This window comes from Teleopsis dalmanni, chromosome X (assembly GCF_002237135.1).
Source record: "Teleopsis dalmanni isolate 2A chromosome X, ASM223713v2, whole genome shotgun sequence".
Taxonomy (NCBI): Eukaryota; Metazoa; Arthropoda; class Insecta; order Diptera; family Diopsidae; genus Teleopsis; species Teleopsis dalmanni.
Window position 1 is genome coordinate 100,779,843 of NC_051848.1, and position 16,128 is coordinate 100,795,970.

A 16,128-nucleotide genomic window follows, 5' to 3' on the forward strand; every position below is an offset into this window, starting at 1 on the left:
GTTTCGAGTGACTTTAGTCCACGCTGCTTTATGCGTCTCATTTGTTTTCGGCTGCGATTCACTCTTCGTTATGCTGAATGTTGGCATACTGCTAGGTGCAGACATCTGATGCAACTGTTATATACAGTTTGTGCTGTTATATACAAAGTACATAATATATACATATATAACAACAATAACATCTCCAACATATCTTTTTCTCTCGCATATTTATCTAAACTCTTATTAATTATTTACATTTTTATTAATTATTATTTTATAATTATTTACAGATACTCTGCAAAACACTAGCACGGAAGTGTCGATCATCATATCGATACTATGAAATCGATATCATTAAATCATTATTAAAAGAACTGCGGTGAAAGCGCAAAACAGCCAGCTGTAAACTAAGCTTTGCGCTACACTACCGTTTGGTCGAATGCGTATATAAGACAACGCATTTGTTCAGGAAAGACACTTAGTGATCAACATCCCAAGTCATAAGAAGCACGCTGGAGAACTTTCAGCAATCATCGTAGACACCTTAAAGCAGCTAACTATCAAGAAAACCGCGTCAACAATTTCTTTTTTTTTATAATTAACTTACATTAATTATTATGTTGAAGCTGTTTTGAGCTAGTGCACTTAAGCACTTATACTCTTTCTTAACTCGAGGTTTCTTCAAAACCCCTCTCTACACCTTGACTAGATTATTGTTTATCACTTCATCAGACTAAGACTAAGCAATAATTGACCTCAGATCTGCATACCTAATTTCAGGGCTCTATCCTTTATGTATTTTTTGATGGGATCAATCTTAATGTCCCTGATTATGTCATTCTTCCTAATTTACCATGAAACTTTGAAAAGTCTTCTCACAGCCTGGCTTTGTACAATTTCTAGCCAGTGAATAGTAGTGTTTGAAGCTTTGCTGAACGCTACACAACCATATAGAAGTGATTGACGAATTACTTGGTTATATATCAGTGTCTTGTTCTTAGCTTTGAGATTTTCGTTTCTGAATAGCGGTTGGAGGTAAACCTCGAGTAAGCGTGAATACGTTTATGTACTTCCAACCAAATTCCACATAAGCGTGAATACGTTTATGTATTTCCGACTAAATTTTATAGGCGTGAATACGTTTATGTTCCTTTCCTTATAGGCGTGAATACGTTTATGTCCCTTATTTCGTAAAAATTTGTTGTCACGATCCAGGACAAACCGATGAGTTTACCCCAGCAAAAGAACAAGCAAAACTTGTCGTTACATGTTGAGCAGGACAATAAATATTTAGGAGTATACGTTACTTACTTACTTGGTTGGCCATTACAGACGTGTGTCGTCCTTGGTCGCGTCGAGTAGCCTCCGCCAGTCAGCCCGGTTAGTTGCCTTCTGACGCCAGTTGGTAGTACCGAGCGCCCCCAAATCGTTGGTCACCTGGTCCTTCCACCGAAGATGCGGACGTCCTCTGCCGCGTTTTCCACCTGCGGGTACCGAATCAAATACCTTTCTAGCCGGAGCACTTTCTTAGTATACTTTATAGTTAGGCCACTATAAAGTATATAGTATTTGATAATATACCGTACCTTAAGATACTTGATCATATTCCAAAAAAATGAATTTTGTAAAAAGCTTAAAATTAACATTAGGGGTATTCACTCTCTCTTGCAAACTCATTGCAAGGTGCACGAAATGCACAGATTGTACGAGAATGCAAATAACAACAACAAAATACACGCACAAAATTTCGTGCAATTGCGTGCAATCTTCCAATGCTGAAACCTATGTATATTTGCTTGCAACAAACCAGAAATGGCGGAAATCAGCTGTTTTGTCATTTGTTGCTTCTCATTTTTAAATTTGAATTGACTGTTAGTAAAATTTCGAGATATGTTAATCTATGGCTGTGATATATACATGCGTTTCGTTCAATAATTTAAATCGATGTGACCATTAATTAAGTTTTCACAAATATAATATTATATACATATACATTTGTGAATTAATTTATTTATTTACATATCAATTTCAGCGAAACTTACGAAAATTTGTTCACATTTTGAACTATTGAATGAAGTGTTTGGACGCATGTCTAATTTTGTACGGAAACATTGCCATAGCCACCAACTAGTTCTGCGCTAGGCAACGAAGTTTTTTTTATTGAATCGTCTGCAGACAACACATCATCCAGCTCTGCACTGAAAGTCGTGCGTTCTGCTGTGCAAAGCCCCACTACCGCCCTCGATAAAAAATATAACAAATAACAATAATAAATTAAGAATTAGTTATATTTTTATTATACTAATTATTTTTATATTATATTATTATTACATATATCCCCAACAACAAATAATGTAGCGACTTTACGAATAGCCGCATTTTCGCCTGATGAACCCAAACGATATAAAACAATAGCAATCCTTAATAGTTTATTAGTGAGACTATTAAGGAAAATACGTTCCAATTTACTGTAAGCATCTGACAAAAACGGCCTTCATCAAATTCTTGAAGAATGGTAGATCTCCATTGAATAGATTTTGGTACGGGTTGGTGATTTCTGTGATGGTTTACTAAAGTAAACAAAAGGTCTTCATTTAATTGCTCCATCACTTCCCAGTAATTTGCATCATCTAACAAATAGAAACTATATAGTAGTGAAAACTACATTAACAACATGTTAATACCTTCAATCAGAATATTAAAAGTACTATTTTCAATTAAAAAATCTATACATTTTTGTATTTCACTTGTTCGCGGCATTGTTATACTTTTATTTTTCTTTGCTCAATGTGAATCGACTGCAAAAACAGCTGATTCATTTTGATGATACAATTCTGCAACAGAGGTGTTCTCGCAGTCTTGCAGTTTTTACATAGCATTCTTGCATTTCGTGCTCCCTGCAATGAGTTTACAAGAGAGAGTGAATACCCCTATTTTCAATTAAGAAAATAGGGCAGCAAAAATGAATTTTATAAATGATAGTTTGCAAATCTGGTATACAGAATGATCAAAATTGACTTTCAACTGAAATCTGAAAATACAGACAAATAGATTGACAATCTATATAATATCTGACAGTTAAGTAGGTCTTACCAGCTTAATAAACTGGGACCCCTTGTGGTAAATTTTAGGAACGTAAAGGAAATGAAGGCAACAAAATAGCTAACTATCCCTCCCGCTAAACAAGCAGCCCAAGGTAAAAGAATTGGATGAACTGTAAAGGTTAAATACAAGCTACAAGATTTATCCACCAACATTAAGCATTTTCTAATAGTCTCCTTATTAAAGACACTATTATTATTATTAATAAAAAATGTTAAATTTGTTTAAAAATTTATGTTTTATTTGTAGTTACTTAACATTTGTTACATTTGTTACATTTGTTACATTTGTTAAATACATTGTGAATATTTTACAGCTTTAGTTATACCATAAATATTGAGATATTCTAGAAAAATTTATAAGAATTTCTCATTATTTTTACATAAATATTTTAAACAAGTTTTATCAACGTTCATAATTGTTAATAACAATAATATTAATAATATTAAAATTACAAAATTTTAATATTTGTATTTGAATTTGCAAAATGTTTAGTAGGTCAGGGCAGAAAAAAAATGCGTCGGTCGGTTTTCTCCTCAAACAAAACAGCTGAGCTGAATGACACATGGGCGTAAGTGTAAAACTTTGTGTAACACCAGTGGGCGGAACTACTAAACTACACTGTAGTAAACATGTACTGTAGTTCTCGACCATTGGTATAGTTAACTATTGCCATAATACATTGCAACTATTGAATAATTAAAACCGATATTATACTTTATACTTTATACTAAGTTAATAAAACTCAATGCAAATTTCATTAAATTATTATTGATAATTTGATGAAATCTGAAATGAAGTCCGTTTTTATACTTAACCACGTAAGTTAAATTTAATCTTCAATTGTGTAATGAATTAAGTAATAATTTGTGTAATTAATAATGTAATTAAATGTGTGTTATGTAATTTTATTATATTAAATTTAAGTAATTAATTACATATTTATGTAATTAATTCAATAATCGCGTAATTAATTATATAATCATGGAATTAATTATATAATCGTATAATTAAGGATCTAATTAAATGTGAAATAATAAAATGTGAAAGAAATTAAAAATTAAGATACTTTTACAAAAAGTATAAATTTCTTTCATGTAATTGAGAGGGTGGACAATGTATGCTTTCAGCAACTAAATAAGCTAACTTATGCGCATACTGACAAACAGCCGGGACACGACAGGTACCTGTGTAGTTATAGTACATGTGCGTCATTTTGTATGTGAGCATTTGTATACGATCTGGTGTGAGACCCATGGTATCATAAATTACATTATAACTCGTAGGAGAAACCGTACCCTGACGCACACTTTGCGAAACTATGAAGAAATCATAACGTTCCGGCAATGTTATAACATCATCAACGACTGTTCCTGGTGGTGGATTATTATTGCTGAAAAAGTAGCGAGTATTTAAACGTTTGGAAACAACTATGAAAGCTAAACGTGGTCCAATTTCATGTTTTCCAGCCGCTTCATAGATTTCTTGTGCCTTGATTCGTAAATGGTTAAGCTCAGTATTTACTACTTGATGCAGTTGACCATCGCCGACACCATCACGATAAAATAAAATGCGTTCAGGCAAAGATCCGTGTTCATTTCTATATGCTCTCAAAGCGAATGTGAAATGCAGTATAATATCATTTGAAAGCTCTTGAAATTTTTGGTGCTTACTAACAGCCGAAAAATATCTTGATGAACTGCGGACATCCATTGTGGCAACAAGGGCGCTATATGAGGTATTCTTATCCTTAGAAGAATGACAAACATCAAATCCAATTGTCATTAGACCTTTGAGTGGTAGATCAATCATCCATGGTATACCACGTAGTTTGGCGTTCATTTGTATGACAACTTTAGTAGCGATTGACATTAAACCTGCACTTTTTTCTGAAGTAGGTGCTATCATTTTCATAGTAACAACTTGTGAAGCTACAGGTCGATCGATGCAACACTTCTTTTTAATGACAGAGTACCTGGAACATATTATAATAATGAAATTATATAGATATATGTATATTATTCGTATATATTTACTTTTCCTCGTTGGGTTGTTGAATAACAATCATTAAAATTTGAGGATCCTCTGAGGTTGCCATTTCCACTGCAGTTGTATAAGAGTTGTTACGATCGTCATCCATTTCAATGCTATATAAGTTAAAAACAAACAAAGCAAATAAATTTAAGGTTAATTATTTCTAATTAATTATTTCTAAGACAATTTCTTGTTAAACTATTAATGCGCACTGAGCAGGTGCATTTAATAAAGTTTAAATTACACTCTGAAGGTGAATATTCTGATTTTCCATAACGTCAAGTATATTTAATGACAGGCGTCGAATTGTTAAAGTTATGAGATATGATCTCGTATTTATCTTAATTTCTTTATTTCATTCCATACTTTATTGAAGTACATTGTTAAACGGTTTTTAAGTTATAAAGTGCCATGAATGGAGACAAGAATGTTAGAATGGCTTGGGTAATAAAGCAAGAGTAAGTTTTTCTTGAACTGTTGTAGAAGCAACAGAACAAATTTTACTGCCGCCCGTTTCAGGCCCACAACATTCGGAAAAATCGCATATTAGGTTATTCAAGCTTGTCGTCATATTTAGAGTCCTCTTAAAAAATTCTCAAACAAGTGACAATGTTCATTCCCTTCACAAATACAACTAAACTAAACATTGCAGTTTCCTGCAATATTACTGACAAGGAATCAATTGACTTGATAAACATATATATAAGTAGTTTTAAGGTTCAAATACTTATTGTTAGTCTTTAAGCAAAAACATTCAATAAATAAATTCAATGTATATAAAAATATTAATACCTTTTCGTCTTTAATATTAAATGATATAATTTATAGTTATTTATAAGTACTTACTATTTTGGTGTGGCCAGTACTAAACTCATATTTCTTGCTACTTTAATACACATTTGAACAAACAATTGAGTTTCACGACAACAACGTGATGGGAGGATTACTTGCCAACGACTAATTTCGGCATTACAAAACATTGAACAGTTTCGGAACTCGCGGGTCCAGTTAGCTTTCTCATCACATATATACCGAACACCATGACCTAGTAAGATTTTTTCACAGGGTAAAATACGTGCTGGAATTTTAAGTAAATCATTATCCAATTTCATATTCCACTCTTTAAGAACCTCTGTACTTTTAGCAGAAGAATTGAGACGTTCGTTGAAATTTCTCAAGCGTTGAAGTCTCATTTCCGGATTGAGCCGAGTATGATCGCTCATCGATTTCATGAAACTAAAATAAAATACCAAAGGCATATGTTAACAGTTCATCTGTTGTTATAACAGAAAAAATATTACTTACCGAATATTTGTTCTCATATGATCAGTTATACCAGTTGCACGCGTGAACTCAGGAATCAATGAGATAAATTCTTCTTGACCACCACGTATATGCTTATTGGTTGGTTTCGATATTAACATTGGTTGACTGGAGTCGGTTATGATTAGATTATAACGCTACAAATATTGGAACATTTCAAAGGTGCATTAGTATATGTACTAGAAATATGTATATATATCTAAAATCTTTTATATTAGAGTATCTTTCACAATTCGAACATTATAATACATCATTTATTTGTTTAATTAATAATGAGAATAGTGATGAAATATATAATGAATAATAATAGTAATAATAATGATAATTAATAATAAGAACAACAATACTTAATAATAATAATAATAATAATAATAATAATAATAATAATAATAATAATAATAATAATAATAATAACAATACTTAATAATAATAATAATTAATAATAATAATAATTAATAATAATAATAATTAATAATAATAATAATTAATAATAATATTAATAATTAATAATAATAATTATTAATAATAATAATAATAATTAATAATATTAATTAATAATAATAATATTAACAATAATAATAATAGGAAAGATAATTATTAATATTGGTAATTAATAACAAAAATATTAACAAATATTATTAATAAAAATGATAATAATAATAAATAATAATAATAAAAACGATAATAAGTGATCATGTTAATTAATAATAATAGTAATGATAATCAGTGATAATGAATATTAATAATAAAAATGATAATCGGTGATAATGATCATTAATAATAAAAATGATGATAATTAATAGTAATAATGACAATCAATGATGATAAAATAATAATGTTGAAATAATTTGGATGCAGAGCTATAACTTTTTTATGTGACGCATTGAACAAATTTTCAACGCATTGAACAAATTTTCACAGTTACTATCTAATATTATTAACTCTTTGTCAGTCACTAAAAAAAATGATATGGTGAATATGGTTTTATAACTAACTCAACATAAAAATGAGTTAATACTCTTTACTAGTAGGCCTATAATTTCTTTCTTTTTCTTAACCAAGATAAAAATAGCTTAAACAAGAATATCTGGGTCTCATACTCAACTCTAAACTTAACTTAGCTGGAAGGATAATTTGTTTGAAAGAGTCCATAAAGCAAGGATTGGATCTTCAATTTCAACCTCTGGTGCTGGTTTTTGGTGGCGTGGTAATTGAAAAAACATCCCGAAAAGCACCTCGGTTCTTTTGGACGTAGGACGTATGTGATAGAAAAGTTTGTTGTGCTCAAAGGAGAGTTTTAAAAATTGTAAATATGGTAAGTTTTGTTCCTTTGGATACCTACATAAAATAGTTATGTCTTCTAATAATGTACACTATCAAACTACATTATGATTTATATTATTATATTATACTATTCAATGTAATACAATTGAATATATATAAATTATATATATAAATTAAGCATATGAATTACATATGTAAATTATATATATAAATTATATATATAAATTTTAACTCCTGTGAGAAGCATAGGATCGTTATACAATTGTAAAGGGTGCAAAGAACTATTTTAGCCTTATTTAAATCAGAATATGAACTCTTACTAAATTTTTTAATTTATAGCTATCAGCTTCCTACTGTTATAATAATCGCAATAGTTGTTAATAATAGTCGTACTATAATACTTGTACTACTTAACTACTGATAAATTGCTAAAACGGATTATAATAAATTATTAAAAGAATGGGAACTATTTGTTCCCAATTTGTTTTATTATTGTACATAATAATAATTGGTTTTATTTATAGTAATAATTGTATATATGTGAAACCTAAACTTACCGATTTAAAATATTCAGCAAATGAAACTTTTGTATCTTTCAATGAAAATGTCGATAGAGGAGAACTCGTAAAATCAACGTCAGTTATACGATAAGTTTTATTGTTATAGTCCGTCAACACAATAGAACCTAAAATAAAATAAGATCCATGTATTCATATGTATAACATAGATTATGTCTGTTGCTTACCTATAACTTCAGTCTTAAAAGCTTTTTGATAGTCTTTAGTTTCGACCGTTAGTTGACGAAGTATGGTGTAAAGAGTATCGGTGCGCATAACTTTATGTGTAATCTCAGTGCAGAGAAGAATATCCCGCTCATGTTGACGAATGGATGTAATATAACCTGGCCAGATTTCTATATGATACGGGTCAATGCTAATCTGTAAGTATACATATTAGGTGTGAAATAAATATATATTTATATATGATATATGTTTATTTTAAAATGAATATATCTAATATAAATTTGAGAACATTACAAAGTAAGAGTAGTAGTATATAGGTCTGAATAATCAATGAATTTGATTCATAATTTGGGCAAAGGATTTTGATAAATGTTAAATATTCTGCTTCAGTTTGATTTTTAAAAAATTGTACTTTAAAGTAAACTTCTTGGATTAATCACAAAGATTTAATTTTCTTCGTGTCAATAATTTTTATAATTTATGTAATCATTTAGTCAATTAATCAACGCAACTGACTCAGCACAGAGATTAAAACGTATAATATCTCCCTTTGATCTCATTAAGTAATAAAACCTTAGCTTAAACATTTATAATTTATCAAACTAAAAATTCTTGTTAGTCCTAAGAATATTTAGTAGTTGCATTATTAAATTTTTTTTTTTTTTTTTTTTTTTTTTTATAAATTTTTTTTATTATATATGATTTTAAAGAACAATAAATAAAACAAAACAAGACATAAAGCAACTAGTTATTAGATAACTAACAAGCAATTTAAATTTAAATAGATTAGGCGTTTCCACGCAATAATAAATTAATTGTACTATATTTCAATGATTTAAGCCCAAAGATCGCACGGCTTTCGGCGCTTTAGACGGCGTATTGGCTCAGTTGTCGCTAGTAAATGCGCCTCAGCATTTATGTGACAACTAAGTCTATCTTGGTGTGATTTGGCTTTGGTATGAATTTCTTCCTGTACTGTTGTCACTCCAAGGTCACGATGTAAGTCAGAATTTCTCACGTACCATGGCGCGTTTGTTACACTCCGTAGCATGAAATTTTGGAATCTTTGGATAATGGAAATTTGTGTTCTGCTTGCGCAACCCCATAGCTGTATTCCATATGTCCAGATTGGCTGGAGCATTTGTTTGTATAATACAAGTTTATTGAAAAGCGATAGTTTTGATTTTTTGCCGATTAACCATTTCAACGATTTGAATTTAAGATCTAATTCACTTCTTTTCTTTTTTATGTGCTCGCTCCATCTTAGTTTAGCGTCCAAAGTCATACCCAAGTATTTCGCAGTATTCGCGTGAGGGATTTGTGCTTCATCGATGTAGACAGGTATATGACTGATGTTTCGATTTGTGAAATTTACATGCACTGATTTTTCTTTATTCAGATTAATTTTCCATTTTTTTGTCCAAGCAATTATACTGTCCATACTATTTTGCAAATTATTAGCTGCTATTACTGCGCTTTCTCCAACTGCAAGGACTGCAGTATCACCAGCAAAAGTTGCTGTGAACGTTGTTGCACTCGTTGGCAAGTCGTGTGTATAAATCAGATATAAGAGAGGACCCAAGACACTACCTTGCGGAACTCCAGCGTTAATTTTATGCAGTTTACTATAGGTATCACCGTGCTTTACTCGAAAGTAACGATCAGATAAGTAAGAGGAGATTATGTCATAATACTCCGTTGGGAGAATATTTTTTACTTTGGTAAGCAATCCGGAGTGCCAGACTTTATCGAAAGCCTGCGACACATCTAAAAACACAGCTGAGCAGATTTTTTTTCCTCAAGAGCTTTTTCTACTACATTGGTAATCCTATGGACTTGATCTATGGTGGAGTGATTGCACCTAAAACCAAACTGATGTAAAGGTATTATGTTTTGACTTTCAATCAGAGGAAGGATTCTTTTCAGTAAGACTTTTTCAAATATTTTTGAAAGTACAGGCAGAAGTGCTATTGGTCTGTAATCACTTACGTCATTAATATCCTTTCCTGGCTTATGTACCATGATAATTTCAGATACTTTCCACAGGGATGGAAGGCTTCGCATCTGTATTATAGCGTTAAATATATTCGTAATTTTAACTAGGCATTTTGCAGGAATTTCTTTTAAAACTTCAGCACTTATCAATTCATAACCTGGGGTTTTTTTAGCTTAAGTTCATTTTTAATAATCATCATTACCTCAAGCTCGGTGGTTGGTGGAATACATGATGAATGTGCTGTCCTAGGAGGGCAGATTACTGCATTGTTAACGTTTTCGTCTATGGAAAACACTTTTGACAGGTGTTCGGAAAAGACCTCCACTTTTTCCTCATCGCTTTTAGCCCATTGATTAGCGTGATTTTTAATTGGAGCTTTGTGTACTAAAGGTCGCTTAAGGTTTCGTGTGCATTTCCAGAGAGAATAGTTGGTAGCACGATCATTACTTAAGGTAGATAGGTAGTAGTTGAATTGATTATTTTTAAATTGCTTGATTTTTAGGCTGAGTTCTTTTGCAAGTCTGTTAAGAATGGCTTTGTCTGCTGGAAATCTGGATTGCTGCCACTTTTTCCGCATCTTTCTTTTTTCCCGCATAAGATCCACAATGACTTTTGGGTATTTATGAGGATAGGTTGCATTCCTTAATGTGGGCGTGCTGCACCATGCCGCATGTTGTAGTAAATTTGTAAGGTTCAAAATTTCGCTTTCAAGATCATTTTCTTCACAAATTTCTTTTGAAGCAATGGTGTTTTCATTAAGGATTCTTCTGAAGTAACTCCAATCTGTATATTTATTTTCAAGTTTTAGACATTTTTTATTTATTAAGGCAGATTCGAAGAGGGTTATGTAGAGAGGGGAATGGTCGGAACTTAGTTCTACTCCATCTGTTATTTTTAAATTGTAGGACGAAATTTGCTTGGTTATAAAGAAATCGAGTAGATCAGGCACCTTTGTTGGGTCAGTTGGCCAATAGGTTGGGTTCCCGGATGACAAGCATTCGCAGCCAGTTTGCTGTATAGCTTTGAGGAGTTCTCTACCTTTCGTTGTAATTAAGCGAGAGCCCCAATGCGTATGTTTAGCGTTGAAATCGCCACCCATAATGAAGCGATGCTTATGAGTTTCTATAAGATCTTTGTATTGTTCGGATTTAATTGAATGTCTTGGAGGACTGTATACCGATGTTAGTAGTAATTTGCTTTGTAAGTCAAGGACAACAGTTATTGCCTGGAATTCCTCTTTGGATATTTTTGTAGACTCGTAATGTTTTAATGATTTTTTAATTAAAATAGCACTTCCTCCGCGAGCGCAATTACTAGGATGGACTGCGCTATATACTTCGTAATTCTTTAGTTTAACATATGTTTGGTTAGTAAAATGAGTTTCGCTAATTAAGCAAACATCAACATCTTTGACTGATAGGACTGTTTCAAGCTCTCTAAGGTGTTGTAGAAGACCGTTCGAGTTCCATAGCATTATTTTTATATAACTAAGCATTATTTGTTTTGTTGAGTTTTTGCTCTAGCCTAGTCAAGCGTTTGTCCAATGCTTTATAAAAGTTTTCTTGAGTAGTGATTTTTTCCAGTATTTGTGTTAGTATTTTGTAATTACCATCGTCCTCAGTGTTGGATTGAACTACATCCGAATATGTTTTTTTATTATTCAGCGATTTTGGGTTTTTATTTAGAACATTAGTTTGATTATTTTCAGGTTGGTTTTCAGCCGATATATGATTACGCTGTTTACCTTTGTTTTGTTCACCAATTTTTTTGTTTCTCAATTTTTGAAGTTCTTTGGCTACTATACAACCTCTGTAATTGGCCGGGTGTCCCTCACCGCAGTTGCAACATTTTGGTTGGTGCTGATCAGGTTTGTTGCATTCTGCAGTACTGTGACTGCCAGCACATTTAACACACCGGGCTGATTTGCCGCAATAATTTTGTGTGTGACCATACGCTTGGCATATTTTACACTGTGGTATTTGCTTTGAGTGCTTTATTGGTTCAATTTTAACAACACAGTTTAAAATAGCTTTAATGTTATATATTTTTTTTATATCCTCTGTCGCCTCAAATGTAAGCATGAACATATTAAGTGGAATCTTTGAATGTGATTTCCATTTGTTGACCGCGTTCACGATTTTAAAACCTTGTTGTTTCAGATCGAATACGATATCGACTGGGTCACATGAATGAGGAAGATTTTTTGCAATAACCTTTAATGGTCGGAGATGCTTGTTTTCATACGAATACCAGGCAGCTTTTTTTGAAGACAGCACTTTTGTAATAGCTCTGTAGTCGCCTATTTCAAATGTACTGATTTTATAAGTACCGCTATTGAGGAGCTTAATTAATCTTTCTTGCAGTTACTTTTTACAACAGCTTGCAGTTCTGAGTATTTATAATCTTCAGAGACCATAATTGGTGGTGGACGAGCTATTTTCAGCATTATTAAATAAAAAAAAAATTGTATTCACATTTACCTTAGCATAAGGATCAAAAAAGTGACGAGCTATTTGTTGTAAATCCAGTCCACCCATTGATTGACGTAAGATTAAATTCAATACTTGGAACAGTTGAGCCTCATTTGCATCGACAATACCAACATGTTTAATTTTAATAAGCACTGTCTTTCCATCACGATACTCAGACGTTAGATGGAATTCATGATAATGACCCTTTTTAGTGCCTCTTAAATCATTAGTAGTAAAAAGCATTGTCCCATCAAATATATATCCACCAAGTTTTGCTTTATGTTGGAGAATTAATGTACGACGAACAAAGCTCATATCTATTTCCGGTACAAAATCTACTCTATATTGATAAATGTTCCATTCGGGTTTCTTTAAGATCTTGAAATAGTTCGTATCAACAGTAACATGGCGTCCAGTTTCACCCATTTTGGAAACACAAGTTTGTGGCCGTGTAAACAAGGAATCCAACAACGGTGTATGCGGGCCACCACGATTACGTCCACCTAATTAGAAACAAAAAACAAACAAAATTATGTATTAAACAAAAAAATTATGTTATATATAGTATTTTGTATTTTATTTATATTCTTATAAAATATTATAAATACCACGTCCTCCATGCCCTTTGCCTAGAATTATTTTGAAAGAAAAAATTTAAGAAATAATTGGTAAAGTGTTTAACTTAAAAACATATTTATTTCAAAATTACCTCTCGGCTTAGCAGCAACAACACCAACTATAGTAAATAATAAAAAAAATATTTTATTAATTTTCTAAAAACTAAATACAAAAAAGTTAAAAAAAAACATTACGATTAGCTATGGAGTTTTCAATTTGAGTACAACTAGATGATGAAGTTGAAGTTGACGAAAATGACGACAAATTTGAAGGCGAGTGCGGAATAGGTGGAGATATTAAAATACGACGAATCAAATTTGGTACTTATATAGAAAAATAAAAATTAGAATATATTTAATACTTATTTTTACTTGGTTGAAATAAATGTACTAAAAATAAATAACATATATCGTGTCTTAATACCAGAATCATTAGAATCAGGCTTTGCAGCCTGGGGTGATGCTAATATTGCCCTTGGACGAACAGAAATTGAACCGCCGCGTGGCTTAAAGGTATCAGCAATTACCGATGGTCTATTAACAACGTTAACAGAAGGTGGAATCCTTGGTCGAAAAGACATCTATAATAAAATTTGATAATTATTGTGGTTTATATTTATTAGGTTTTATTTATTAAATATATTTTTATAATAAAATATTTTTATTATATATATTTTTTGATTTATTTTTTTGAAACTGTTCAAAAGTAATAATGATATACTAACCCTGGGACCCGTAAACGTCATGACAGGACGAATACCAACTTTTCCCATAAGTTGAGGTGAAGGAACACGAACACGTGGTCTTACGCTTGGTTGAAGAGACATTATACAGTATATACCTATATTAAAAAGAAGAAAATATTTATTTTTTAAATAAATGATATTTACAAATTTACGTTTTACTTCTTTTAAAACTATTATCAACAAAATAATTGAATGAGAGAAAATGTGATGTGATGAGGATGGATTAGATTTAGGATATTTAGAAAGGATTCAATCTACAATAATATTACATATATGTATATTTATTTTAATATAATGAATATATATGTTTTATACTAAAATGTTTTAATTTTATACTTAATTTTTTGGTTAATTGTTTAATATTATAGTAAATTTTTCAATTATAACATATTATAAAATAAAAAAATAAATTTTAATTATTTCATATGTTTGCTATTATATTGAAAAATCAACACAAAAATAATATACGAGTATAATTGTACATATAAGGATGGCAAAAATTTAAATTTGAATTAAAAATGGATTATTCAAAACTCTCCAATTTTGGTACGGTAACACAATGGGTCAATAGGAATAGGTGGATTTCTATAAGCACCGTCGTCGTCATAACCTTAACTTCAGCACATTATAATTTTTTCCAATCTTAATTATCTTAAATTTGATATTCCAATACTATTATTAATAGTTATAACAAACTTGATTAAAATATTTGCTAATTTTATGCTAATAAACAATTAACCAATAAAAAGATATTTATTAAAATATATTTTTCAGTCACAATTAATGCAAAATGCAATATGAATTTTTATTAACAAAATATAAAGACTTATTAATAAAATCCTCAGGGTATACTGGGTGAAGTAGAAAAAATTCAAAATTCAAAATCGAATTGTCAAATCCAAGTTAAGATCAGTGGCACTAATTAGAAATAACTTGAAAGCCTAGGATTTTGAATTTACTAATATTTATGTTTAACTGTAAAAAATATACTATTGGTTTTTATGGAAACAAATTTTGTAAATCTATTGAGATTTATATCTGCAATAAAATCTAAGAAAAAGTTGGATAGCACAATTTTATACGATAATAATAAAGTCAGAACCAAAAACAAAACAATTATGAACAGAATTTTAGATACTTTTTATTTTTTCTAGAAAAAGTGGGTAAGTTTGTAAAAATTATCACAAGAATTGTATCAATATACAAATAATTTAATGTAATTTATAAATAAAAATTATATATATAAGTAATGAATATACAAGAAATTTATGTATAAATATTATATAAAGAGAAATATAAAAATACACTTTAAAAGAAAATAATTGTAATTTATGGTACATAAATTTATATAAGAATATGTATATATACATTGCGTATATTGTATATTAAAAATAGTATTTTAAATAAACGTTGAACTATAATATAATCAAGCCACAATTTATTATTAGAGAATTTGTGAAAAAAGAAATACAGCGCGTATAGCTATTAAGAATAAAAATATAATCAAAATGCAAAAAAAAAAACATTATTTTAAATGTTATATAATATGTTGGTAAGTTTTTGTGTTGTAATAATTTTTAAAAAAAGAAATTGCTGGTTTAATAAAATTGCACAATTTTTAGCCTAGTACTAAGTACTAACATCCAATTGAAATGCTTATTAACCGATAACTTGACAACGGTGTACAGTGTTCATTAAAATAATAATTAAAATTTAATAAAAATAAATTTGTATTTTCTTTAATTCTCTAAATCGAACGAATTACTTTATAAATATATGACAACATAAAAACTGACCAGGAAGCTAGTCTTTAAATATAACAAATCTTTT

At 30.3% G+C, this 16,128-nt stretch overlaps 1 protein-coding gene across 2 annotated transcripts; it reads right to left on the reverse strand.

The window, feature by feature from the left end:
* Window positions 1-4,102: 4,102 nt before the first annotated feature.
* On the reverse strand, window positions 4,103-14,396 carry LOC119687817 (protein aubergine-like). Of its 2 annotated transcripts, XM_038102320.1 has the most exons (13): window positions 14,278-14,396; window positions 13,977-14,133; window positions 13,748-13,876; window positions 13,645-13,671; window positions 13,544-13,564; window positions 12,945-13,438; window positions 8,471-8,663; window positions 8,283-8,410; window positions 6,424-6,578; window positions 6,257-6,354; window positions 5,965-6,196; window positions 5,121-5,231; window positions 4,103-5,059 (listed from the first exon to the last, which is right to left on the reverse strand). In XM_038102320.1, exons 1-13 carry the CDS (start codon window positions 14,377-14,379, stop codon window positions 4,156-4,158), a joined length of 2,751 nt encoding a protein of 916 aa, XP_037958248.1. In that variant the 5' UTR covers window positions 14,380-14,396; the 3' UTR covers window positions 4,103-4,155. The 2 variants fall into 2 exon arrangements, with proteins under 2 accessions (XP_037958248.1, XP_037958247.1); XM_038102319.1 differs by having other exon boundaries at window positions 5,965-6,354.
* Window positions 14,397-16,128: the final 1,732 nt, after the last annotated feature.

Excerpts from the sequence above, each read along its gene's own strand:
- LOC119687817 (XM_038102319.1), bottom strand. The coding sequence starts at position 14,379 with ATGTCTCTTCAACCAAGCGTAAGACCACGTGTTCGTGTTCCTTCACCT. Across the intron at positions 13,877-13,976 it reads GCCTGATTCTAATGATTCTG|TACCAAATTTGATTCGTCGT; the intron begins GTATTAAGACAC and ends TTTCTATATAAG. Across the intron at positions 5,060-5,120 it reads CAACAACCCAACGAGGAAAA|GTACTCTGTCATTAAAAAGA; the intron begins GTAAATATATAC and ends AATATGTTCCAG.